This window comes from Dermochelys coriacea, chromosome 27, assembly GCF_009764565.3.
Source record: "Dermochelys coriacea isolate rDerCor1 chromosome 27, rDerCor1.pri.v4, whole genome shotgun sequence".
Lineage (NCBI taxonomy): Eukaryota > Metazoa > Chordata > Testudines > Dermochelyidae > Dermochelys > Dermochelys coriacea.
Window position 1 is genome coordinate 2,432,008 of NC_050094.1, and position 25,920 is coordinate 2,457,927.

The window sequence follows — 25,920 nt, forward strand, 5'->3', positions numbered from 1 at the left end:
TCCAACTCCAAACTGATTCACGACGGACCGGTAGCAGTCTGGAGTTGTCAGCTTCCACACAGTGATTACCACTCGCTTTTCTACAGTGAAAGCAGCTCTCATTTTGGTGTCCTTGCACCGGAATGCTGGGGCAAGCTCCACACACAATCCCAGGAAGGTAGATTTATGCATCCAAAAGCTCTGCAGCCACTGCTCATCATCCCAGACCTACGTAACAATGCAATCCCACCACTCAGTGCTTGTTTCCTGAGCCCAGTACTGAAGGTCCATGTGCAGCTGCTCCATGAATGCCAGCAGCAATCCTGAATTATTTCTTTCCATGGCACACAGCAGGGCAGGTACCACCAATTCACTTTCTGATTCACAGCTTATGAAATACTGCAGGACCAGCTGTATTGTGTTCATAACACTCATTACCAGAGGGGTGAGCAGTTCAGGATCCATGCTTTCAGGCAGAGATGAAGAGCACACAGTTAACAAGGGCTGTTGAAAAATGTCATGAAACAAAGTTGGAAGCCCATGGAATGATAGGACAGAAAGAACTGCATCATGGGATGGTAAGCATGTCCCCAGGATGCATCACAATCTGTTCCCGGAGCTCCCAGAGGCAGAGAGGGGTGAATTGCACAGTGGGATAGCCTACCAACAATGCAACGCTCTCTCTGTTGATGCAAGAGCACTAACTGTGGACATACTCTGCTGACACAAGGAGCGTTGTGTGGACATGCCAACCAAAGCGGCTTATTATCATCAATGTAACTTAAGTCAACTTAACTCGTAGTGTAGACATGGCCTAGGTAACTGGAGAAAACTGATTTGGAGAACAGGGGTGGGTGCCCAAGATCAGGGGAGGTGTATGCAGGTATGCCAGCTGGTCCAGATGGAGGGTATTGATAATAAAAATCTCCAGACACAGCAGGGCCTTGGTAACTAGTCATAGACTTTAAGGTCAGAAGGGACCATTATGATAGTCTAGTCTGACTTGACTGCACAATGCAGGCCACAGAATCTCACCCACCCACTCCTGTAACAAACCCCTAACCTACGTCTGAGCTATTGAAGTCCTCAAATCATGGTTTAAAGACTTCAAGGTGCAGAGAATCCTCCAGCAAGTGACCTGTGCCAAACTGCAGAGGAAGGCGAAAAACCCACAGAGCCTCTGCCAATCTGCCCTGGAGGAAAATTCCTTCCCGACCCCAAATATGGCGATCAGCTAAACCCTGAGCATGTGGGCAAGACTCACCAGCCAGACACCCAGGAAAGAATTCTCTGTAGTAACTCAGATCCCACCCCATCTAACATCCCACCACAGGCCATTGGGCATATTTACCGCTTATAGTCAAAGATCAATTAATTGCCAAAATTAGGCTATCCCATCATACCATCCCCTCCATAAACTTATCAGCCAGATATGTCTTTTGCCCCCATTGCTCCCCTTGGAAGGCTGTTCCAGAACTTCACTCCTCTGATAGTTAGAAACCTTCGTCTAATTTCAAGTCTAAACTTCCTGATGGCCAGTTATGGCTCTTGGGGGTGGGGGTCTCTGCCAAAAATGCCATGCAGTTCTTTGTAAAAGAGGGATGTATGCGGCTCCACACCAGAGAGACTGTTGGCCTCTCTTGCCTTCTGGTACACCTGCCGCACTTCCTTGGCTTTCATGTGCCTCTACTGAGGGTTCCCCTTTTAGCCCTTCTCCACCATATCCCAAGTGATCTGCTCATAGATATCCATGTTTTCATGGCTGCAGCACAGCTCTGATCCACAGCCTCTTCTCCCCACAGTCCTGGGAGATCCATCACCTCCTGGGTACTCCAGGCAGGAGGGGAGCTGCAGCATAGTCAGCTGCTAGGTGAGCTCTCCATGCTGAACAAACAGGAAATGGAATTTCAAAAATTTGCAGGGATTTAGAGGGGAGAGGCATATACCTGTGTACCTAGCCACAGGGCAGTTGAGTTCAAAATGGTGACCATAGCAGTCATGGTGGGGCATTGTGGGACATCTCTTGGAGACCATTAAAGTTGACATAAGTAACGCAGTGTCTACACTGACACTGTGTCTTACCTAACTACATTGACCTAAGCACTAGGCCTCTTGCAGAGGTGGAGTTATTAAGTCGGTGTACTGGGCGATCTACTCAGTGGAAGCAACATTTTAGTGTAGCTGCTTACAAACTTAGGTGGACGTAAGCTGCCTTATGTTGACCTAACTCTGTAGTGTAGACCAGGCCTGACTCTCCCATGAAAACAGCGACTTCAACAGTGGTGCTGGAATCAGAGTACAGGGCAACTGCTGACTGCTAGAGGAAGCTTTGGACAGTAGCATAGCAGAAACTGAGAACTAGATCTGATGTGAATTCGTGGAAGTGATTCTGAGAAAGATTAAAAAGAGGAAAACTACAATGTAGCTTGTCAGGGTTCCCTCTCCACTCTGAACTCTAGGGTATAGATGTGGGGACCCGCATGAAAGACCCCCCCAAGCTTATTTCTACCAGCTTAGGTTAAAAACTTCCCCAAGGCACAAATCCTTCCTTATCCTTGGATGGGTACTGCTGCCACCCCCAAGTGAGTTAGACAAAGATTCAGGAAAAGGTCCATTTGGAGTTCCTGGTTCCTAAAATATCCCCCCAAACCCCTTCATTCACCTTTCCTGGGGAGGTTTGAGAATAATATACCAACCAAATAGGTAAACCAGATTCTTAAAAAACAGAACTTTATTATAGAGAAAAAAAAGTAAAAGAAGCATCTCTGTAAAATCAGGATGGAAGGTAACTTTACAGGGTAATCAGATTAAAAACACAGAAGATTACCCTCTAGACAAAATTTTAAAGTTACAAAAAAACAGGGATAAACCTCCCTGTCAGCACAGGGAAAATTCACAAGCTAAAAACAAAAGATAATCTAACGCGCCTTGCCTTATTTACTTACTCTTTTTGCAATATTGAGACTCATTTTAGGATGATTTTAGGAGAAGGAGTTTTCTGACGTGATGCTTCTCTGCTTCCCCAGAGAACACACAAAAACAAAGAGCACAAACAAAGCCTCCCCTCCCCCCCACCATTTGAAAGTATCTTCTTTCCCCATTGGTCCTTTTGGTCAGGTGTCAACCAGGTTATTTGAGCTTCTTAACCCCTTACAGATAAGGAAAAAGAAAAGGAGTACTTGTGGCACCTTAGAGACTAACCAATTTATTTGAGCATAAGATTTTGTGAGCTACAGCTCACTTCATCGGTAGCTCATGAAAGCTTATGCTCAAATAAATTGGTTAGTCTCTAAGGTGCCACAAGTACTCCTTTTCTTTTTGCAAATACAGACTAACACGGCTTCTACTCTGAAACTACAGATAAGGAGGAATTCTAGGCTACGCTTAGCTGTATGGTTATGACATAGCTGGATACAGATGGATGAATAAATGGAAAGGAAGGAGGATGTACAAACACTTCTGGGGTCTAACATGGATATGTTTAACAGCATGGGAATTGGTGGATAGCATTGGCAGGCTATCTGATCATGAGCACAGCAACATGTACTTTAGCTACATCCTCACTCTAAAGTGGGTGGGCAGAGACATGCACTACAGTGGGCCACAGGCTTGTACCTATGCCCCCAGACAAGCTAGGAAGCTCATGTTCTGATGACATACAGACACATGTCTGGGGGTTTATATGTGGATGGTGGGGAGAAGGGGGTGGGGCTTCAACATGTGTCAGACCTGCTGTGTAGACATGCCCTAAAGGGAAGCAAAGACTTACCTTATTCAACTGAAGCTTCAGGAGCAATTTAGGGAAATTGAATTTAATTACCCAAAACATAATTTGATCAAGGCATGAGTTAGCACTGTTACTGTGAAAGTGTCACAGGATCTTTAATCACCCTAGGTGATCAGGGTCTCAGTTTTATGTCTTCTGCAAAAGTTAGCACCTCCAACAGCCCAGTGACCTTTGACACAATGCTGGAGCAGTAGTCTCATAGTACCAATAAGAGTGCCATCTCTATCTCCTTCTGCACCCAAAGAATCTCCTTGAGGTCTCTCATCTAAGTACTGACCCACCAAACCCCTACTTAATTTCCCAAAACCGACAGGATGCCAGTGAAAGATGCAATTGTGTCACTGCAGGACATTCATTTGATCACTTTTCCCTTGTAGGAAAGAAGGGCCTAAAAGCCAGATGCGAAGTGACCAAAGGGAGCTAGCAAACAGGGAACTTTGTAGGAGGGAGAAAGAATAAACTCAGCATGGTTCGGAAAGGCCACATCGCCAATGCTGACACTGCTCCTGGCTCCTCCACCTGCTCCTGCGTCCAGACAAGACAACCCAGCCATGGATGTCTCTACCCAGGTCCTAGGGCGGAATTGCAGAGACTGTGGCCTGCATTTCCCCATCACAGAAAGCCAGGCTGGGCGGGACCATCCAGTGTGAGCTGGGCCTACTGGTACAATCTCTCAGGAAGCAGAGCTTAGGGAGGAGGAGGCTAGGTTGAGGAGCATCCATGCATATGAGGAATTAATTGAAAATATTCATATGGAAACATCCAAGCTTGAGGCAGCAATCCAGCTGGTCAGGACTGCAGGAGCACCACCAGGGGAGGAGAAAATGGCTTCTTCACAGGGAGGAAGCTGGCTGCTGGTTACTTCTTGCAGCAGGCAGTGCTCCCCATCCCTGCCCCACTCCCAAACCACTATCTAGAAAGATAAAAAAACTGGTATGCTACCCTGGCAACAAGGGATGAGGAATTTCCCCAAGGGTGGAGGGGGAGAAGCTATGCATCCCAAAGGTTGGGAGGATCATGGCCACCACTCCCAGGAAGAAACTAAGGGTGGTGGTGGTCGGTAATTCCCTTCTAAAGATGATGAAGGCATCCATCTGCCAGCCTGACATGGCATCCTGGGAGGAGTGCTGCCTGCCAGTGGCCCATATCCAAGACATTATGGAAGGACTGCCAAGGATTATCCAGCCCTCTGACTACTACCCTATGCTGGTCATCCATGTGGGCACTAATGATAATGCAAAGTCTCACCCTGAGCAGATTAGAAGTGACTACAGGGTTCTGGGAGTGAGGGTGAAGGAGTCGGGGGCATAGGTGGTGTTCTCATCATTCCTTCTGGTCAAGGGTAGGGGCCCAGGCAGAGACAGATATCCTGGAAATGAATATATGGCTGCACTGATGGTGTCGCCAGGAGGGCTTCCGTTTCCTAGACCATGAGATGCTGCTCTGAGAAGAAGGACTGCTGAGCAGAGATAGGGTCCATCTATCAAGGGGAAGTATATCTTTGGATACAGACTAGCTAACCTAGTGAGATGGGCTTTAAATTAGGTTCGATGGGGGCAGGAGACAAAAGCCCACATGTAAGTCCAAAACAGAAACCTGGGTGAAGGGTCAGAATCTTAGGGAAACATGGGCATGTATACTAATGCAAGATGTATGGGGAATAAACAGGAAGAACTAGAAATACTAGTGAATAATCACATTTACGACATAACTGGCATCATAGAGATTTGGTTGGATAATTCACGTGACTGCAATATTGGTATAGAAGGGTACAGCTTGTTCAGGAAAGACAGGCAGGGAAAAGAAAGGAGGAGGTGTTGCCTTGTATGTCAAAGATGTATATACTTGCACTGAAGTTGAGATAGAAGTGAGAAGCAGACCTGTTGACAGTCTCTGGATAATGATTAAAGGGGTAAAAAACAAGGGTGATGTCATGGAAGGGTCTACTACAGACCACCTACCTAAGAAGAAAAGGTAGATGAGGCTTTTTTTAAATTAACAAAATAATCCAAAACACAGGACTTGGTGGGGATGAGACACTTCAACTTCCCATACACCTGTTGGGAAAATAGCATAGCAGGGCAAAGATTATCCAACAAGTCCTTGGAATGCATTGGAGACAAGTTTTTATTGCAGAAGGTGGAGAAAGCAACTAGGGGAGAGGGTGTTCTAGATTTGATTCTGACAAATAGGGAGCAATTTGAAGGTGAGTGGCAGCTTGGATGAAAGTGATCATGAAATTATAAGAGTTCATGATTCTAATGAATGGTAGGAGGGAAACGTGCAGAATAAAGACAATGGAATAAAGACAAACATCCTGTTAGAAGCAAGTTTAAGGGGAAAAAAGAGTTCAGGAGAGCTGGCAGTTTTTAAGAGGCATTATTAAAGACACAAGAGCAAACTATCCCAATGCATAGGAAAGACAGGAAGTATGGTAACCTGGAGATCTCCATCCTGAAATTCAAAAAAGAATCACAGAAAAAGTGGAAACTAGGTAAAATTACGAAGAAACATGTAGGGACAAACATGTTTGTCGAGAGACTGAGGATTTTCTGGACCAAACTCAGGATAGCCTTCTAGGGGCACAAAGCTCTAAAGATATAGAGCAGGTTGCACAGAGGAGCCAAGAGGCCAGTGAAGAAGCTTGGCAACATGTGACCTCCAGAAGAGGTAAGCGGAATGTCCGGGTTCCAGTAACACAGACACAGGTAACTAACCGCTTTCATGTTCTCTCCACAGGTACCAATGCGGAGAGTGGACCAGATGATATGTCTGGGGGGAGAAAGCAGAAGGAGACTCCGCTGGTTGGGAGGCATGAGATGCGATGTCCTGAGGTTGGGGGTTCCACGACCACCACTCCCAAGAGGAGAAGGCGGGTGGTGGTGGTCGGGGACTCTCTCCTCCGGGGGACTGAGTCATCTATCTGCCGCCCTGACCGGGGAAAACCGAGAAGTCTGCTGCTTGCCAGGGGCTAAGATTCGTGATGTGACGGAGAGACTGCCGAGACTCATCAAGCCCTCGGATCGCTACCCCTTCCTGCTTCTCCACGTGGGCACCAATGATACTGCCAAGAATGACCTTGAGCAGATCACTGCGGACTACGTGGCTCTGGGAAGAAGGATAAAGGAGTTGGAGGCGCAAGTGGTGTTCTCGTCCATCCTCCCGTGGAAGGAAAAGGCCTGGGTAGGGACCGTCGAATCGTGGAGGTCAACGAATGGCTACGCAGGTGGTGTCGGAGAGAAGGCTTTGGATTCTTTGACCATGGGATGGTGTTCCATGAAGGAGGAGTGCTGGGCAGAGACGGGCTCCATCTTACGAAGAGAGGGAAGAACATCTTTGCCAGCAGGCTGGCTAACCTAGTGAGGAGGGCTTTAAACTAGGTTCACCGGGGGAAGGAGACCAAAGCCCTGAGGTAAGTGGGAAAGCGGGATACCGGGAGGAAGCACAGGCAGGAATGTCTGTGAGGGGAGGGCTCCTGCCTCTTACTGGGAATGAGGGGCGATCAACAGGTTATCTCAAGTGCTTATATACAAATGCACAAAGCCTTGGAAACAAGCAGGGAGAACTGGAGGTCCTGGTGATGTCAAGGAATTATGACGTGATTGGAATAACAGAGACTTGGTGGGATAACTCACATGACTGGAGTACAGTCATGGATGGTTATAAACTGTTCAGGAAGGACAGGCAGGGCAGAAAAGGTGGGGGAGTAGCACTGTATGTAAGGGAACAGTATGACTGCTCAGAGCTCCGGTACGAAACTGTGGAAAAACCTGAGTGTCTCTGGATTAAGTTTAGAAGTGTGTGCAACAAGAGTGATGTCATGGTGGGAGTCTGCTATAGACCACCGGACCAGGGGGATGAGGTGGATGAGGCTTTCTTCCGGCAACTCACGGAAGCTACTAGATCGCATGCCCTGATTCTCATGGGTGACTTTAATTTTCCTGATATCTGCTGGGAGAGCAATACAGCGGTGCATAGACAATCCAGGAAGTTTTTGGAAAGCGTAGGGGACAATTTCCTGGTGCAAGTGCTAGGGGAGCCAACTAGGGGGAGCGCTTTTCTTGACCTGCTGCTCACAAACCGGGTAGAATTAGTGGGGGAAGCAAAAGTGGATGGGAATCTGGGGGCAGTGACCATGAGTTGGTTGAGTTCAGGATCCTGACGCAGGGAAGAAAGGTAAGCAGCAGGATACGGACCCTGGACTTCAGGAAAGCAGACTTTGACTCCCTCAGGGAACAGATGGCCAGGATCCCCTGGGGGACTAACATGAAAGGGAAGGGAGTCCAGGAGAGCTGGCTGTATTTCAAGGAATCCCTGTTGAGGTTACAGGGACAAACCATCCCGATGAGTCGAAAGAATAGTAAATATGGCAGGCGACCAGCTTGGCTTAATGGTGAAATCCTAGCGGATCTTAAACATAAAAAAGAAGCTTACAAGAAGTGGAAGGTTGGACATATGACCAGGGAAGAGTATAAAAATATTGCTCGGGCATGTAGGAAAGATATCAGGAGGGCCAAATCGCACCTGGAGCTGCAGCTAGCAAGAGATGTCAAGAGTAACAAGAAGGGTTTCTTCAGGTATGTTGGCAACAAGAAGAAAGCCAAGGAAAGTGTGGGCCCCTTACTGAATGAGGAAGGCAAGCTAGTGACAGAGGATGTGGAAAAAGCTAATGTACTCAATGCTTTTTTTGCCTCTGTTTTCACTAACAAGGTCAGCTCCCAGACTGCTGTGCTGGGCATCACAAAATGGGGAAGAGATGGCCAGCCCTCTGTAGAGATAGAGGTGGTTAGGGACTATTTAGAAAAGCTGGACGTGCCCAAGTCCATGGGGCCGGACGAATTGCATCCGAGAGTGCTGAAGGAATTGGCGGCTGTGATTGCAGAGCCCTTGGCCATTATCTTTGAAAACTCGTGGCGAACGGGGGAAGTCCTGGATGACTGGAAAAAGGCTAATGTAGTGCCCATCTTTAAAAAAGGGAAGAAGGAGGATCCTGGGAACTACAGGCCAGTCAGCCTCACCTCAGTCCCTGGAAAAATCATGGAGCAGGTCCTCAAAGAATCAATCCTGAAGCACTTAGAGGAGAGGAAAGTGATCAGGAACAGTCAGCATGGATTCACCAAGGGAAGGTCATGCCTGACTAATCTAATCGCCTTTTATGATGAGATTACTGGTTCTGTGGATGAAGGGAAAGCAGTGGATGTATTGTTTCTTGACTTTAGCAAAGCTTTTGACACGGTCTCCCACAGCATTCTTGTCAGCAAGTTAAGGAAGTATGGGCCGGATGAATGCACTATAAGGTGGGTAGAAAGCTGGCTAGATTGTCGGGCTCAACGGGTAGTGATCAATGGCTCCATGTCTAGTTGGCAGCCGGTGTCAAGTGGAGTGCCCCAGGGGTCGGTCCTGGGGCCCGTTTTGTTCAATATCTTCATAAATGATCTGGAGGATGGTGTGGATTGCACTCTCAGCAAATTTGCGGATGATACTAAACTGGGAGGAGTGGTAGATACGCTGGAGGGGAGGGATAGGATACAGAAGGACCTAGACAAATTGGAGGATTGGGCCAAAAGAAATCTAATGAGGTTCAATAAGGATAAGTGCAGGGTCCTGCACTTAGGATGGAAGAATCCAATGCACCGCTACAGACTAGGGACCGAATGGCTCGGCAGCAGTTCTGCGGAAAAGGACCTAGGGGTGACAGTGGACGAGAAGCTGGATATGAGTCAGCAGTGTGCCCTTGTTGCCAAGAAGGCCAATGGCATTTTGGGATGTATAAGTAGGGGCATAGCGAGCAGATCGAGGGACGTGATCGTTCCCCTCTATTCGACACTGGTGAGGCCTCATCTGGAGTACTGTGTCCAGTTTTGGGCCCCACACTACAAGAAGGATGTGGATAAATTGGAAAGAGTACAGCGAAGGGCAACATAAATGATTAGGGGTCTAGAGCACATGACTTACGAGGAGAGGCTGAGGGAGCTGGGATTGTTTAGTCTGCGGAAGAGAAGAATGAGGGGGGATTTGATAGCTGCTTTCAACTACCTGAAAGGGGGTTTCAAAGAGGATGGCTCTAGACTGTTCTCAATGGTAGCAGATGACAGAACGAGGAGTAATGGTCTCAAGTTGCAATGGGGGAGGTTTAGATTGGATATTAGGAAAAACTTTTTCACTAAGAGGGTGGTGAAACACTGGAATGCGTTACCTAGGGAGGTGGTAGAATCTCCTTCCTTAGAGGTTTTTAAGGTCAGGCTTGACAAAGCCCTGGCTAGGATGATTTAACTGGGACTTGGTCCTGCTTTGAGCAGGGGGTTGGACTAGATGACCTTCTGGGGTCCCTTCCAACCCTGATATTCTATGATTCTATGATTCTATGTAGGGACAAAATTAGAAAGGCCAAGGCACAAAACAATATTAAACTGGCTACAGACATAGAGGGTATTAAGAAAACATTTTACAAATACAGTACAAACAAGAGGAAGACTAAGGACTGGGTAGGCCCATAACTCAATGAAGCGGAACAGACAATAACAGAAAAGGAAGCAACAGCCAAAGTTTTAAATGCCTTTTTTGCTTCAGTTTTCACCAGAAAGGTTAGAGTGATCGTGCAACTAACATAGTGAAAATCAGTGTAAATGAAGTAGGATCGGAGGCTAACATAGGGAAAGAACAAGTTGAGAAGGGCTCAGGCTATGTCTACACTACGAAGCTTTTAGCGACACGGCTGCGCCTCTACAGCCATGCTGCTAAAAGGCGCACAGTGTAGCCACTGTTTGTCAGCAGGAGAGCTCTCCCGCCAAAAAACTTCCACCCCAGCTAGCAATGTTAGCGTTGTCGGCAGGAGAGTGCTCCTGCCGACAACGCGCTGTTCACACCGGTGCTTGTCATCAGCACAACTTTTGTCATTTGGGGGCTGTTTTTTTAACACCTCTGAACGACAAAAGTTTTGACTTTCACTTCCCAGGGTAGACAAAGCCTTAGACAAGTCAGATGTCTTTATGTCAGCAGAGCCTGATGAAATACATCCTAAAAGACTCAAAGAGCTGACTGAGGAGATATCTGAGACATTAGCAATTATCTCTGAAAACTCATGGAAGACAGGAGAGATCCCAGAGAACTGGAAAAGGGCAAATATAATATCTAGCTATAAAAAGGAGAATTAAGGACAATCCAGGGAATTATAGACAAGTTTTTACTCCTGGGAGAATTCCATGCCACTGTGTATACGCAGAATTCATGTCCCCCACAGAAAAATGACTTTCTGACAGGGAAGCTGCAAGAGCAGTCACACACCACTCCCTAGCTACACAAATACATTGTTTCAGGCAGCCGGCAGAGAGGTAAATCACCGCAGGGCTGGGGACACCCTGCCAGTGGCTCCTATCCTGAGCCAGGATCAGCTGCTAGTCCTGGCTGAGCTGGAGGCAGGAGAGGATGGGACTTCCTCTTCCCCTGCAAGCAGTGGCTGGGGCTGTGTCAGAACCACCACCAGAAATCTCTCCCAGCTGCAGGAAGCTCAGCATCCTCCCCTGCTTCCTCAGCTATGGGGGGAGCTGCTCCCCCATACACCCAACCCTTGTGCATCTGGACCTCTCCTACTCAGACACCCCTGCCAAGCCTCACCCAGTACACCCAGAACCCCCCAGCCCTTCATACCCAAACCCCACCCCACTGAACCTCAATCCCTGCATCTGGAGCCTCCCTGCACCCAGATCCCCTGCCTCCGGCCCCCCACCCCCCACACCCAGACCATCTCCCACTGCACTCAAACTCCCACCCACTGCACCACCCTGAGCCCCCACATTCATACCCCCATGCCATTGACCTTCCAACTAGCTGCACCCAGACCCCCACTCCACCAAGCCCCACTCCCCAGCACACAGACCCCTCCGCTGAGCCCCAACCACCTTCACCTGGAAGCCCCTGCAGAGTCCCATTGCCTCTGCACCTGGAACCCGCCCCCCCAACGAGCCTCTGTGCATCCAGATCCCCCCACAGCTAGACCCCCCACTGAGCTGCCTGCACCTAGATTGTCCCACACAGAATCCTCTCACTCCACACCTGGATCCCTCTATACTGAGCCCCTCTACACTTGAATCCTGCCTAGTTGAGCCTGCCTGCCCCCCACACCTGGTGCGCCTGGCACAGCGGGGCAAGATCCCACGGTGTTTCTGGGGCAGGCCCAGACCTTGTGCTGTGTCTGAGTCAGCTGAGTCCATGTCCTAGGAGTGGGGGAGCTGCTAGGTGATCTCCCACCTTTGTGCAGCCAGTGGTCCGTGTTCCCCACTGCCATGCTGGAGCCTCTGCATTTATTTAATGACAGATAACACTTGCAGAATTTTAAAATATTGTGCGCAGAATTTTTAACTTTTTGGCGCAGAATGCCCTCAGGAGTAACAAAGTCAGCTTAACTTTGTTATCCAGGAAGCTAATGGAGCAAAAATAATCAATCAATCCATTTGTAAGCACCTAGAAGATAATAAGGAGATACGCAACAGTCAAAATGGATTTGTCAAGAACAAATCATGTAAAACCAATCTAGTATCCTTCTTTGACAGAGTAACAAGCCTTGTGGATGAGGGGACACAGTAGATATGATATATCTCAACTTTAGTGAGACTTTTGATACTGTCTCACATGACCTTCTCATAAATAAAGTACAGAAATATAGCCTAGATCGGGGCGGGCAAACTTTTTGGCCCAAGGGCCACATCGGGGCACGAAACTGTATGGAGGGCCGGATAGGGAAGGCTATGCTCCCCAAACAGCCTGGCCCCCGCCCCATATCCGCCCCCCCCCACTTCCTGCCCCCTGACTGTCCCCCTCAGAACCTCCGACCCGTCCAACCCCCCCTGCTCCTTGTCCCTTGACCACCCCCTCCCGGCACTCCCTGCCTCAACTGGCCCCCCCCCATCTAACCCCCCCCGCTCCCCTATCCAACCCCTATCCACACCCCCACCCCCTGACCGGCCCCCCAGGTCTCCCACACCTATCCAACCCCCCCTGCTCCCTGTCCCTGGACTGCCCCAACCCCTATCCACACCCCCGCTCTCTGACAGGACCCCCGGAACTCCCATGCCTTATCCAACCCGTCCTGTTCCCCGACCCCGACCACCCCTCCTCCCCGAACCTCTGCCCCATCCAACTCCTCCCTGTCCCCTCATTCCCCCCCGGGACTCCCTACCCGACACCCGCCGCCCCCTTTCCATGCCGCTCAGAATGGCAGGAGCTCACAGCCCCGCTGCCCGGATGGAGCCAGATGTGCTGCCCATGTAGCGGCGTAACTACGGGGGGAGGGGGGAGCAGCAGGGATAGGGGTGGGGCTGGTGGCTAGCCTCCCCGGCCAGGAGCTCAAGGGCCAGGCAGGATGGTCCCGTGGGCTGCATGTGGCCCGCAGGTTGTAGTTTGCCTAGCTCTGGCCTAGACAAACCTATATAAGATGGATGATAACTGGTTGGAAAAATATACTCAGAGAGTAGTCACAGTCAAGCTAGAAGGGCATATCGAGTGGGGTCTCACAGGGATCTGTCCTGGGTCTGGTTCTGTTCAGTATCTTCACAAATTATTTGGATAATGGCATAGTGAGTACACTTATACAATTGGCATATGATGCCAAGCTGGGAGGGGTTGCAAGTGCTTTGGAGGACAGGTTTAGAATTCAAAATAATCTTGACAAACTGAAGAAATGGTCTGAAGTGAACAGGATGAAATTCAGTAAGGACAAATGCAAAGTAATACACTTAGGAAGGAATAATCAGTTGCACAAATACAAAATGGGAAATGACTGCCTTGGAAGGAGTATTGCAGAAAAGAAAAAAGTGAACATCATTCTGGGATATATTAGCAGGAGCGTTGCAACAAGACACCAAAAGTAATTCTTCCAGTCTAGTCAGCACTGATAAGGCCCCAACTGAAGTATTGTGTCCAGTTCTGGGCACTGCACTTCAGGAAAGATGTTGAGAAATTGGAGAAAGTCCAGAGGAGAGGAATAAAAATGACTAAAAGCCTAGAAAATAAGGCCTACAAGGAAAGATAGAAAAAATTGGGTTTGTTTAGTCTGGAGAAGAAAAGACTGATGGGGGACATGATAACAGTCTTCAATTACGTAAAAGGTTGTTTTAAAGAGGAGGTTGCTTTAAAGAGGATAAATTGTTCTCAATCACTGAGGACAGGACAAAAAGTAATGGTCTTAAATTGTAAGAAGGGAGAAGAGTAGACATTAGGAAAAACTGCCTACGTATATAGGTAGTTAAGCACTGGAACAAATTATGTAGGGAGGTTGTGGAATCTCTGTCATTGGAGGTTTTTAAGAACAGGTCAGACAAACACCTGTCAGGGATGATCTAGATCAGGGGTGGCCAGCCTGAGGAGGAGCCAGAATTTACCAATGTACATTGCCAAAGAGCCACAGTAATACGTCAGCAGCCCCACATCAGCCCCACCCCCTGCTCCCAACGCCTCCTGCCCACTGGCAGCTCCGCCAATCAGCACCTCCTCCTCCCTCCCCACACCTCCTGATCAGCTGTTTCGTGCTGTGCAGGAGGCTCGGGGAGGAGCGAGGGCATGGCAGGCTCAAAGGAGGGGGCAGGAAGGGGTGGAGTGGGGACAGGGCCTGTGGCAGAGCCAGGGTTTGAGCAGCGAGCACCCCCCCCGGCACACTGGAAAGTTAGCGCCTGTAGCTCTAGCCCCAGAGTTGGTGCCTATACAAGGAGCTGCATATTAACTTCTGAAGAGCCGCATGTGGCTCAGGAGCCACAGGCTGGCCACCCCTGATCTAGATAAAAGTAACTCCTGCCTCAGCACAAGGGACTACTATACTAGATGACCTATCAAGCTACCGTCCAGTCCTACATTTCTCTGATTCTCTGATTATCTAATATTAAATTTTCATCCTGATGAAAGAAACATTTGATTGTTATATTCCCAATTTTGTGATTCTCCATAGAAAACAAAATCCTGCAAACCTGAATTCTTCATAGGATGCCACCTTCTGGTGAATGGCTCGGAACTTGGCATCATTTTCTCTTTGATACTTTTCATCAGCAGCAACAGCAGCCTGCAGTTCTCTCTCTAAAGCACAAAAATCTATTGCTCCAGTTTCCTCCATTTCAAAAACCTAAGAGCAACACATATAACCATGAGAGTGACTTTAGGTGCATAAGCATCATACAAGAGATACTCCTCACTCTTTCCCATCTATCCATTTCATCACTAGAGTTCTTGTTAGACTCACTATAAGTAACTAATAATACAGCGTGTCATGAGTCAATGATCCCACCTCAGCCTGGCAAACTCCTGTCTTAAATAATCCCTTCAAAGTATGCCATAGGTGCTGGAACTAAGGGTCTTGGGGGTGCTGCAGCACCCCGACTTGAAGTGGTTTCCATTATATACAGGGTTTACAGTTTGGATCAATGGGTCTCAGCACCCCCACTATACAAATTGTTCCAGCACCCCTGAAGTTTGCCCAAATTTTCCAGTGCAATTTTGTTTAACCTGTAGTTAAAGATCAGCCTCTACTACACAAATGTTTTTATTCTGGACTCCCATTTAGTCACTGAAAACAGGCATCATTGTATATCACTATCATCAGACACCCTAAACGTTGACTTAAGACTGCCAGGATATAAACTTTGCTAAAAATACAGACTAAGAATGTTACAGTTAATAAAGCCTAAGGGTCAAAAAGAATGGCAAGGGTCACGTTCCCATAAAGTATAAAAAAAAATTACAGTTCACACATACTCTTAACAATATTCAGGGTCAGATACAGACACTGAAAATAAAAACACTATGTGCCAGTAAGGCAGGCTTCCTCATGTTGAGTAGCATGTTACCCTTTATTTCAATGGCAGTACTCATGGAGTAAGGTACTTTTCAAAGTGCATAAGGGTGTGGCACCCTGTGTTTTATTTTCAAAGTGCTGAAGAAAAGCTCTGTGTAGCTCAAAAGCTTGTCTCTTTCACTAACAGAAGCTAGAGAGACAAGGTGGGTAAGGTAATATCTTTTATTGGACCAGCTTCTGTTGCTGAGAGACAAGCTTTCAAGCTACACAGAGCTCTTCCTCGGGTTGGGAGGTACTCAGAGTGTCACAGGTAAATAAAAGATTAAACAGATACTTATGCTAAATAACGAGGAGTCCTTGTGGCACCTTAGAGACTAACAGTTAGGCCTGAATAAAGACTTGGAGTGGATGGGTCACTACAAAAAGTAATAACAGGTTTCAGAGTAGCAGTCGTGTTAGTCTGTATTCGCAAAAAAGAAAAGGAGTACTTGTGGCACCTTAGAGACTAACAAATTTATTTGAGCATGCAGTGTATTTTCCATCGAATGCATCCGATGAAGTGAGCTGTAGCTCACGAAAGCTTATGCTCTAATAAATTTGTTAGTCTCTAAGGTGCCACCGGTACTCCTTTTCTTTTTGCGAATACAGACTAACACGGCTGCTACTCTGAAACCTTAGAATAAGTGCTAACTGTTTAGCATAATGACAGGTTTCAGAGGGGTAGCTGTGTGAGTCTGTATCAACAAAAACAATGAGGAGTCCTTGGGGCACCTTACAGACTAACAAATTTATTTGGGCATAAGCTTTCGTGGGCTAAAACCTACTTCATCAAATGCATGAAGTGAAAAATACAGTAAGAAGAATATATATTATAGCACATGAAAAGATGGGAGTTTCCTTATGAAGTGGGGGGTCAGTGCTAACGAGCCAATTCAATTAAGGTGGAAGTAACCAATTCTCAACAGTTGACAAGAAGGGGTGAATATCAAGGGAGGTAAAATTACTTTTGTAGTGCTAATGAGGCCAATGCAATCAAGGTGGCCCATTTCCAGCAGTTGACTGGAAGGTGTGAGTATCAGCAGAGGGAAAATTACTTTTTGTAAAAAAGAAAAGGAGGACTTGTGGCACCTTAGAGACTAACAAATTTATTTGAGCATAATGGATGCATCGGATGTAGCTCACGAAAGCTTATGCTCTAATAAATTTGTTAGTCTCTAAGGTGCCACCGGTACTCCTTTTCTTTTCACTTATTCTAAGGGGCCATTAAAGGTAAAGGATTCAGAGTAGCAGCCGTGTTAGTCTGTATTCGCAAAAAGAAAAGGAGGACTTGTGGCACCTTAGAGACTAACAAATTTATTAGAGCATAAGCTTTCGTGAGCTACAGCTCACTTCATCGGATGCATTTGGTGGAAAAAACAGAGGAGAGATTTATATACACACACACAGAGAACATGAAACAATGGGTTTATCATACACACTGTAAGGAGAGTGATCACTTAAGATAAGCCATCACCAACAGCAGGGGGGGGAAGGAGGAAAACCTTTCATGGTGACAAGCAGGTAGGCTAATTCCAGCAGTTAACAAGAATATCAGAGGAACAGTGGGGGGTGGGGTGGGAGGGAGAAATACCATGGGGAAATAGTTTTACTTTGTGTAATGACTCATCCATTCCCAGTCTCTATTCAAGCCTAAGTTAATTGTATCCAGTTTGCAAATTAATTCCAATTCAGCAGTCTCTCGTTGGAGTCTGTTTTTGAAGCTTTTTTGTTGAAGGATAGCCACTCTTAGGTCTGTGATCGAGTGACCAGAGAGATTGAAGTGTTCTCCAACTGGTTTTTGAATGTTATAATTCTTGACGTCTGATTTGTGTCCATTCATTCTTTTACGTAGAGACTGTCCAGTTTGGCCAATGTACATGGCAGAGGGGCATTGCTGGCACATGATGGCATATATCACATTGGTAGATGCGCAGGTGAACGAGCCTCTGATAGTGTGGCTGATGTGATTAGGCCCTATGATGGTATCCCCTGAATAGATATGTGGACAGAGTTGGCAACGGGCTTTGTTGCAAGGATAGGTTCCTGGGTTAGTGGTTCTGTTGTGTGGTGTGTGGTTGCTGGTGAGTATTTGCTTCAGATTGGGGGGCTGTCTGTAAGCAAGGACTGGTCTGTCTCCCAAGATCTGAGAGAGCGATGGCTCGTCCTTCAGGATAGGTTGTAGATCCTTGATGATGCGTTGGAGGGGTTTTAGTTGGGGGCTGAAGGTGATGGCTAGTGGCGTTCTGTTGTTTTCTTTGTTGGGCCTGTCCTGTAGTAGGTGACTTCTGGGTACTCTTCTGGCTCTGTCAATCTGTTTCTTCACTTCAGCAGGTGGGTATTGTAGTTGTAGGAATGCATGATAGAGATCTTGTAGGTGTTTGTCTCTGTCTGAGGGGTTGGAGCAAATGCGGTTATATCGTAGCGCTTGGCTGTAGACAATGGATCGAGTGGTATGATCTGGATGAAAGCTAGAGGCATGTAGGTAGGAATAGCGGTCAGTAGGTTTCCGATATAGGGTGGTGTTTATGTGACCATCGCTTATTAGCACCGTAGTGTCCAGGAAGTGGATCTCTTGTGTGGACTGGTCCAGGCTGAGGTTGATGGTGGGATGGAAATTGTTGAAATCATGGTGGAATTCCTCAAGAGCTTCTTTTCCATGGGTCCAGATGATGAAGATGTCATCAATGTAGCGCAAGTAGAGTAGGGGCATTAGGGAACGAGAGCTGAGGAAGCGTTGTTCTAAGTCAGCCATAAAAATGTTGGCATACTGTGGGGCCATGCGGGTACCCATCGCAGTGCCGCTGATTTGAAGGTATACATTGTCACCAAATGTGAAATAGTTATGGGTCAGGACAAAGTCACAAAGTTCTGCCACCAGGTTAGCCGTGACAGTATCGGGGATACTGTTCCTGACGGCTTGTAGTCCATCTTTGTGTGGAATGTTGGTGTAGAGGTTTCTACATCCATAGTGGCTAGGATGGTGTTTTTAGGAAGATCACCAATGGATTGTAGTTTCCTCAGGAAGTCAGTGGTGTCTCGAAGACAGCTGGGAGTGCTGGTAACGAAGGGCCTGAGGAGGGAGTCTACATAGCCAGACAATCCTGCTGTCAGGGTGCCAATGCCTGAGATGATGGGGCGTCCAGGATTTCCAGGTTTATGGATCTTGGGTAGCAGATAGAATACCCCAGGTCCTGGCTCCAGGGGTGTGTCTGTGCGGATTTGTTCTTGTGCTTTTTCAGGGAGTTTCTTGAGCAAATGGTGTAGTTTCTTTTGACAGGTTTCAGAGTAGCAGCCGTGTTAGTCTGTATTCGCAAAAAGAAAAGGAGTACTTGTGGCACCTTAGAGACTAACAAATTTATTAGAGCATAAGCTTTCGTGAGCTACAGCTCACTTCATCGAATGCATCCGATGAAGTGAGCTGTAGCTCACGAAAGCTTATGCTCTAATAAATTTGTTAGTCTCTAAGGTGCCACAAGTACTCAGTTTCTTTTGGTAACTCTCAGTGGGATCAGAGGGTAATGGCTTGTAGAAAGTGGTGTTGGAGAGCTGCCTAGTAGCCTCTTGTTCATACTCTGACCTATTCATGATGACGACAGCACCTCCTTTGTCAGCCATTTTGATTATGATGTCAGAGTTGTTTCTGAGGCTGTGGATGGCACTGTGTTCTGCATGGCTGAGGTTATGGGGTAAGCGATGCTGCTTTTCCACAATTTCAGCTCGTGCACGTCGGCGGAAGCAGTCTATGTAGAAATCCAGGCTGCTGTTTCGACCTTCAGGAGGAGTCCACCCAGAATCCTTCTTTTTGTAGTGTTGGCAGGAAGGTCTCTGTGGGTTAATATGTTGGTCAGAGGTGTGTTGGAAATATTCCTTGAGTCTGAGATGTCGAAAATAGGATTCTAGGTCACCACAGAACTGTATCATGTTCGTGGGGGTGGAGGGGCAAAAGGAGAGGCCCCGAGATAGGACAGATTCTTCCGCTGGGTTAAGAGTATAGTTGGATAGATTAACAATATTGCTGGGTGGGTTACGGGAACCATTGTTGTGGCCCCTTGTGGCATATAGTAGTTTAGATAGCTTAGTGTCCTTTTTCTTTTGTAGGGAATCAAAGTGTGTTTTGTAAATGGCTTGTCTAGTTTTTGTAAAGTCCAGCCACGAGGAAGTTTGTGTGGAAGGTTGGTTCTTTATGAGAGTATCCAGTTTTGAGAGCTCATTCTTAATCTTTCCCTGTTTGCTGTAGAGGATATTGATCAGGTGGTTCCGCAGTTTCCTTGAGAGTGTGTGGCACAAGCTGTCAGCATAGTCTGTGTGGTATGTAGATTGTAATGGATTTTTTACCTTCAGTCCTTTCGGTATGATGTCCATCTGTTTGCATTTGGAGAGGAAGATGATGTCTGTCTGTATCTGTGCGAGTTTTTTCATGAAGTTGACAGATTTCCACTCTATACGGCTAAATTCAGTGCCTTGCATAATCACAGGTTTCAGAGTAGCAGCCGTGAAACACCTACAAGATCTCTATCATGCATTCCTACAACTACAGTACCCACCTGCTGAAGTGAAGAAACAGATTGACAGAGCCAGAAGAGTACCCAGAAATCACCTACTACAGGACAGGCCCAACAAAGAAAACAACAGAACGCCACTAGCCATCACCTTCAGCCCCCAACTAAAACCCCTCCAACGCATCATCAAGGATCTACAACCTATCCTGAAGGACGAGCCATCGCTCTCTCAGATCTTGGGAGACAGACCAGTCCTTGCTTACAGACAGCCCCCCAATCTGAAGCAAATACTCACCAGCAACCACACACCACACAACAGAACCACTAACCCAGGAACCTATCCTTGCAACAAAGCCCGTTGCCAACTCTGTCCACATATCTATTCAGGGGATACCATCATAGGGCCTAATCACATCAGCCACACTATCAGAGGCTCGTTCACCTGCGCATCTACCAATGTGATATATGCCATCATGTGCCAGCAATGCCCCCCTGCCATGTACATTGGCCAAACTGGACAGTCTCTACGTAAAAGAATGAATGGACACAAATCAGACGTCAAGAATTATAACATTCAAAAACCAGTTGGAGAACACTTCAATCTCTCTGGTCACTCGATCACAGACCTAAGAGTGGCTATACTTCAACAAAAAAGCTTCAAAAACAGACTCCAAAGAGAGACTGCTGAATTGGAATTAATTTGCAAACTGGATACAATTAACTTAGGCTTGAATAGAGACTGGGAATGGATGAGTCATTACACAAAGTAAAACTATTTCCCCATGGTATTTCTCCCCCCCATCCCACCCCCCACTGTTCCTCTGATATTCTTGGTTTCAGAGTAGCAGCCGTGTTAGTCTGTATTCGCAAAAAGAAAAGGAGTACTTGTGGCACCTTAGAGACTAACAAATTTATTAGAGCATAAGCTTTCGTGCTGACAGCTTGTGCCACACACTCTCAAGGAAACTGCGGAACCACCTGATCAACATCCTCTACAGCAAACAGGGAAAGATTAAGAATGAGCTCTCAAACTGGATACTCTCATAAAGAACCAACCTTCCACACAAACTTCCTCGTGGCTGGACTTTACAAAAACTAGACAAGCCATTTACAAAACACACTTTGATTCTCTACAAAAGAAAAGGACACTAAGCTATCTAAACTACTATATGCCACAAGGGGCCACAACAATGGTTCCCGTAACCCACCCAGCAATATTGTTAATCTATCCAACTATACTCTTAGCCCAGCGGAAGAATCTGTCCTATCTCGGGGCCTCTCCTTTTGCCCCTCCACCCCCACGAACATGATACAGTTCTGTGGTGACCTAGATCCTATTTTCGACGTCTCAGACTCAAGGAATATTTCCAACACACCTCTGACCAACATATTAACCCACAGAGACCTTCCTGCCAACACTACAAAAAGAAGGATTCTAGGTGGACTCCTCCTGAAGGTCGAAACAGCAGCCTGGATTTCTACATAGACTGCTTCCGCCGACGTGCACGAGCTGAAATTGTGGAAAAGCAGCATCGCTTACCCCATAACCTCAGCCATGCAGAACACAGTGCCATCCACAGCCTCAGAAACAACTCTGACATCATAATCAAAAAGGCTGACAAAGGAGGTGCTGTCGTCATCATGAATAGGTCAGAGTATGAACAAGAGGCTACTAGGCAGCTCTCCAACACCACTTTCTACAAGCCATTACCCTCTGATCCCACTGAGAGTTACCAAAAGAAACTACAGCATTTGCTCAAGAAACTCCCTGAAAAAGCACAAGAACAAATCCGCACAGACACACCCCTGAGCCAGGACCTGGGGTATTCTATCTGCTACCCCAGATCCATAAACCTGGAAATCCTGGACGCCCCATCATCTCAGGCATTGGCACCCTGACAGCAGGATTGTCTGGCTATGTAGACTCCCTCCTCAGGCCCTTCGTTACCAGCACTCCCAGCTATCTTCGAGACACCACCGATTTCCTGAGGAAACTACAGTCCATTGGTGATCTTCCTAAAAACACCATCCTAGCCACTATGGATGTAGAAGCCCTCTACACCAACATTCCACACAAAGATGGACTACAAGCCGTCAGGAACAGTATCCCCGATACTGTCACGGCTAACCTGGTGGCAGAACTTTGTGACTTTGTCCTGACCCATAACTATTTCACATTTGGTGACAATGTATACCTTCAAATCAGCGGCACTGCGATGGGTACCCGCATGGCCCCACAGTATGCCAACATTTTTATGGCTGACTTAGAACAACGCTTCCTCAGCTCTCGTTCCCTAATGCCCCTACTCTACTTGCGCTACATTGATGACATCTTCATCATCTGGACCCATGGAAAAGAAGCTCTTGAGGAATTCCACCATGATTTCAACAATTTCCATCCCACCATCAACCTCAGCCTGGACCAGTCCACACAAGAGATCCACTTCCTGGACACTACGGTGCTAATAAGCGATGGTCACATAAACACCACCCTATATCGGAAACCTACTGACCGCTATTCCTACCTACATGCCTCTAGCTTTCATCCAGATCATACCACTCGATCCATTGTCTACAGCCAAGCGCTACGATATAACCGCATTTGCTCCAACCCCTCAGACAGAGACAAACACCTACAAGATCTCTATCATGCATTCCTACAACTACAGTACCCACCTGCTGAAGTGAAGAAACAGATTGACAGAGCCAGAAGAGTACCCAGAAGTCACCTACTACAGGACAGGCCCAACAAAGAAACAACAGAACGCCACTAGCCATCACCTTCAGCCCCCAACTAAAACCCCTCCAACGCATCATCAAGGATCTACAACCTATCCTGAAGGACGAGCCATCGCTCTCTCAGATCTTGGGAGACAGACCAGTCCTTGCTTACAGACAGCCCCCCAATCTGAAGCAAATACTCACCAGCAACCACACACCACACAACAGAACCACTAACCCAGGAACCTATCCTTGCAACAAAGCCCGTTGCCAACTCTGTCCACATATCTATTCAGGGGATACCATCATAGGGCCTAATCACATCAGCCACACTATCAGAGGCTCGTTCACCTGTGCATCTACCAATGTGATATATGCCATCATGTGCCAGCAATGCCCCTCTGCCATGTACATTGGCCAAACTGGACAGTCTCTACGTAAAAGAATGAATGGACACAAATCAGACGTCAAGAATTATAACATTCAAAACCAGTTGGAGAACACTTCAATCTCTCTGGTCACTCGATCACAGACCTAAGAGTGGCTATACTTCAACAAAAAGCTTCAAAAACAGACTCCAAAGAGAGACTGCTGAATTGGAATTAATTTGCAAACTGGATACAATTAACTTAGGCTTGAATAGAGACTGGGAATGGATGAGTCATTACACAAAGTAAAACTATTTCCCCATGGTATTTCTCCCCCCCATCCCACCCCCCACTGTTCCTCTGATATTCTTGGTTTCAGAGTAGCAGCCGTGTTAGTCTGTATTCGCAAAAAGAAAGGAGTACTTGTGGCACCTTAGAGACTAACAAATTTATTAGAGCATAAGCTTTCGTGCTGACAGCTTGTGCCACACACTCTCAAGGAAACTGCGGAACCACCTGATCAACATCCTCTACAGCAAACAGGGAAAGATTAAGAATGAGCTCTCAAAACTGGATACTCTCATAAAGAACCAACCTTCCACACAAACTTCCTCGTGGCTGGACTTTACAAAAACTAGACAAGCCATTTACAAAACACACTTTGATTCTCTACAAAAGAAAAAGGACACTAAGCTATCTAAACTACTATATGCCACAAGGGGCCACAACAATGGTTCCCGTAACCCACCCAGCAATATTGTTAATCTATCCAACTATACTCTTAGCCCAGCGGAAGAATCTGTCCTATCTCGGGCCTCTCCTTTTGCCCCTCCACCCCCACGAACATGATACAGTTCTGTGGTGACCTAGAATCCTATTTTCGACGTCTCAGACTCAAGGAATATTTCCAACACACCTCTGACCAACATATTAACCCACAGAGACCTTCCTGCCAACACTACAAAAGAAGGATTCTAGGTGGACTCCTCCTGAAGGTCGAAACAGCAGCCTGGATTTCTACATAGAGTGCTTCCGCCGACGTGCACGAGCTGAAATTGTGGAAAAGCAGCATCGCTTACCCATAACCTCAGCCATGCAGAACACAGTGCCATCCACAGCCTCAGAAACAACTCTGACATCATAATCAAAAAGGCTGACAAAGGAGGTGCTGTCGTCATCATGAATAGGTCAGAGTATGAACAAGAGGCTACTAGGCAGCTCTCCAACACCACTTTCTACAAGCCATTACCCTCTGATCCCACTGAGAGTTACCAAAGAAACTACAGCATTTGCTCAAGAAACTCCCTGAAAAAGCACAAGAACAAATCCGCACAGACACACCCCTGGAGCCAGGACCTGGGGTATTCTATCTGCTACCCAAGATCCATAAACCTGGAAATCCTGGACGCCCCATCATCTCAGGCATTGGCACCCTGACAGCAGGATTGTCTGGCTATGTAGACTCCCTCCTCAGGCCCTTCGTTACCAGCACTCCCAGCTATCTCGAGACACCACCGATTTCCTGAGGAAACTACAGTCCATTGGTGATCTTCCTAAAAACACCATCCTAGCCACTATGGATGTAGAAGCCCTCTACACCAACATTCCACACAAAGATGGACTACAAGCCGTCAGGAACAGTATCCCCGATACTGTCACGGCTAACCTGGTGGCAGAACTTTGTGACTTTGTCCTGACCCATAACTATTTCACATTTGGTGACAATGTATACCTTCAAATCAGCGGCACTGCGATGGGTACCCGCATGGCCCCACAGTATGCCAACATTTTATGGCTGACTTAGAACAACGCTTCCTCAGCTCTCGTTCCCTAATGCCCCTACTCTACTTGCGCTACATTGATGACATCTTCATCATCTGGACCCATGGAAAAGAAGCTCTTGAGGAATTCCACCATGATTTCAACAATTTCCATCCCACCATCAACCTCAGCCTGGACCAGTCCACACAAGAGATCCACTTCCTGGACACTACGGTGCTAATAAGCGATGGTCACATAAACACCACCCTATATCGGAAACCTACTGACCGCTATTCCTACCTACATGCCTCTAGCTTTCATCCAGATCATACCACTCGATCCATTGTCTACAGCCAAGCGCTACGATATAACCGCATTTGCTCCAACCCCTCAGACAGAGACAAACACCTACAAGATCTCTATCATGCATTCCTACAACTACAGTACCCACCTGCTGAAGTGAAGAAACAGATTGACAGAGCCAGAAGAGTACCCAGAAGTCACCTACTACAGGACAGGCCCAACAAAGAAAACAACAGAACGCCACTAGCCATCACCTTCAGCCCCCAACTAAAACCCCTCCAACGCATCATCAAGGATCTACAACCTATCCTGAAGGACGAGCCATCGCTCTCTCAGATCTTGGGAGACAGACCAGTCCTTGCTTACAGACAGCCCCCCAATCTGAAGCAAATACTCACCAGCAACCACACACCACACAACAGAACCACTAACCCAGGAACCTATCCTTGCAACAAAGCCCGTTGCCAACTCTGTCCACATATCTATTCAGGGGATACCATCATAGGGCCTAATCACATCAGCCACACTATCAGAGGCTCGTTCACCTGTGCATCTACCAATGTGATATATGCCATCATGTGCCAGCAATGCCCCTCTGCCATGTACATTGGCCAAACTGGACAGTCTCTACGTAAAAGAATGAATGGACACAAATCAGACGTCAAGAATTATAACATTCAAAAACCA

General features: G+C 47.1%; 1 protein-coding gene across 1 annotated transcript in view; it reads right to left on the bottom strand.

Moving 5' to 3' along the window:
* CCDC103 (coiled-coil domain containing 103) overlaps positions 1 to 25,920 on the bottom strand; it is a 33,345-nt gene that overhangs the window by 5,109 nt on the left and 2,316 nt on the right. The window contains exon 2 of the mRNA XM_038385267.2: positions 14,722 to 14,873. Coding sequence (XP_038241195.1) covers positions 14,722 to 14,864 — 143 coding nt within the window. The 5' untranslated portion in view covers positions 14,865 to 14,873. The remainder of the gene's footprint in view (positions 1 to 14,721; positions 14,874 to 25,920) is intronic.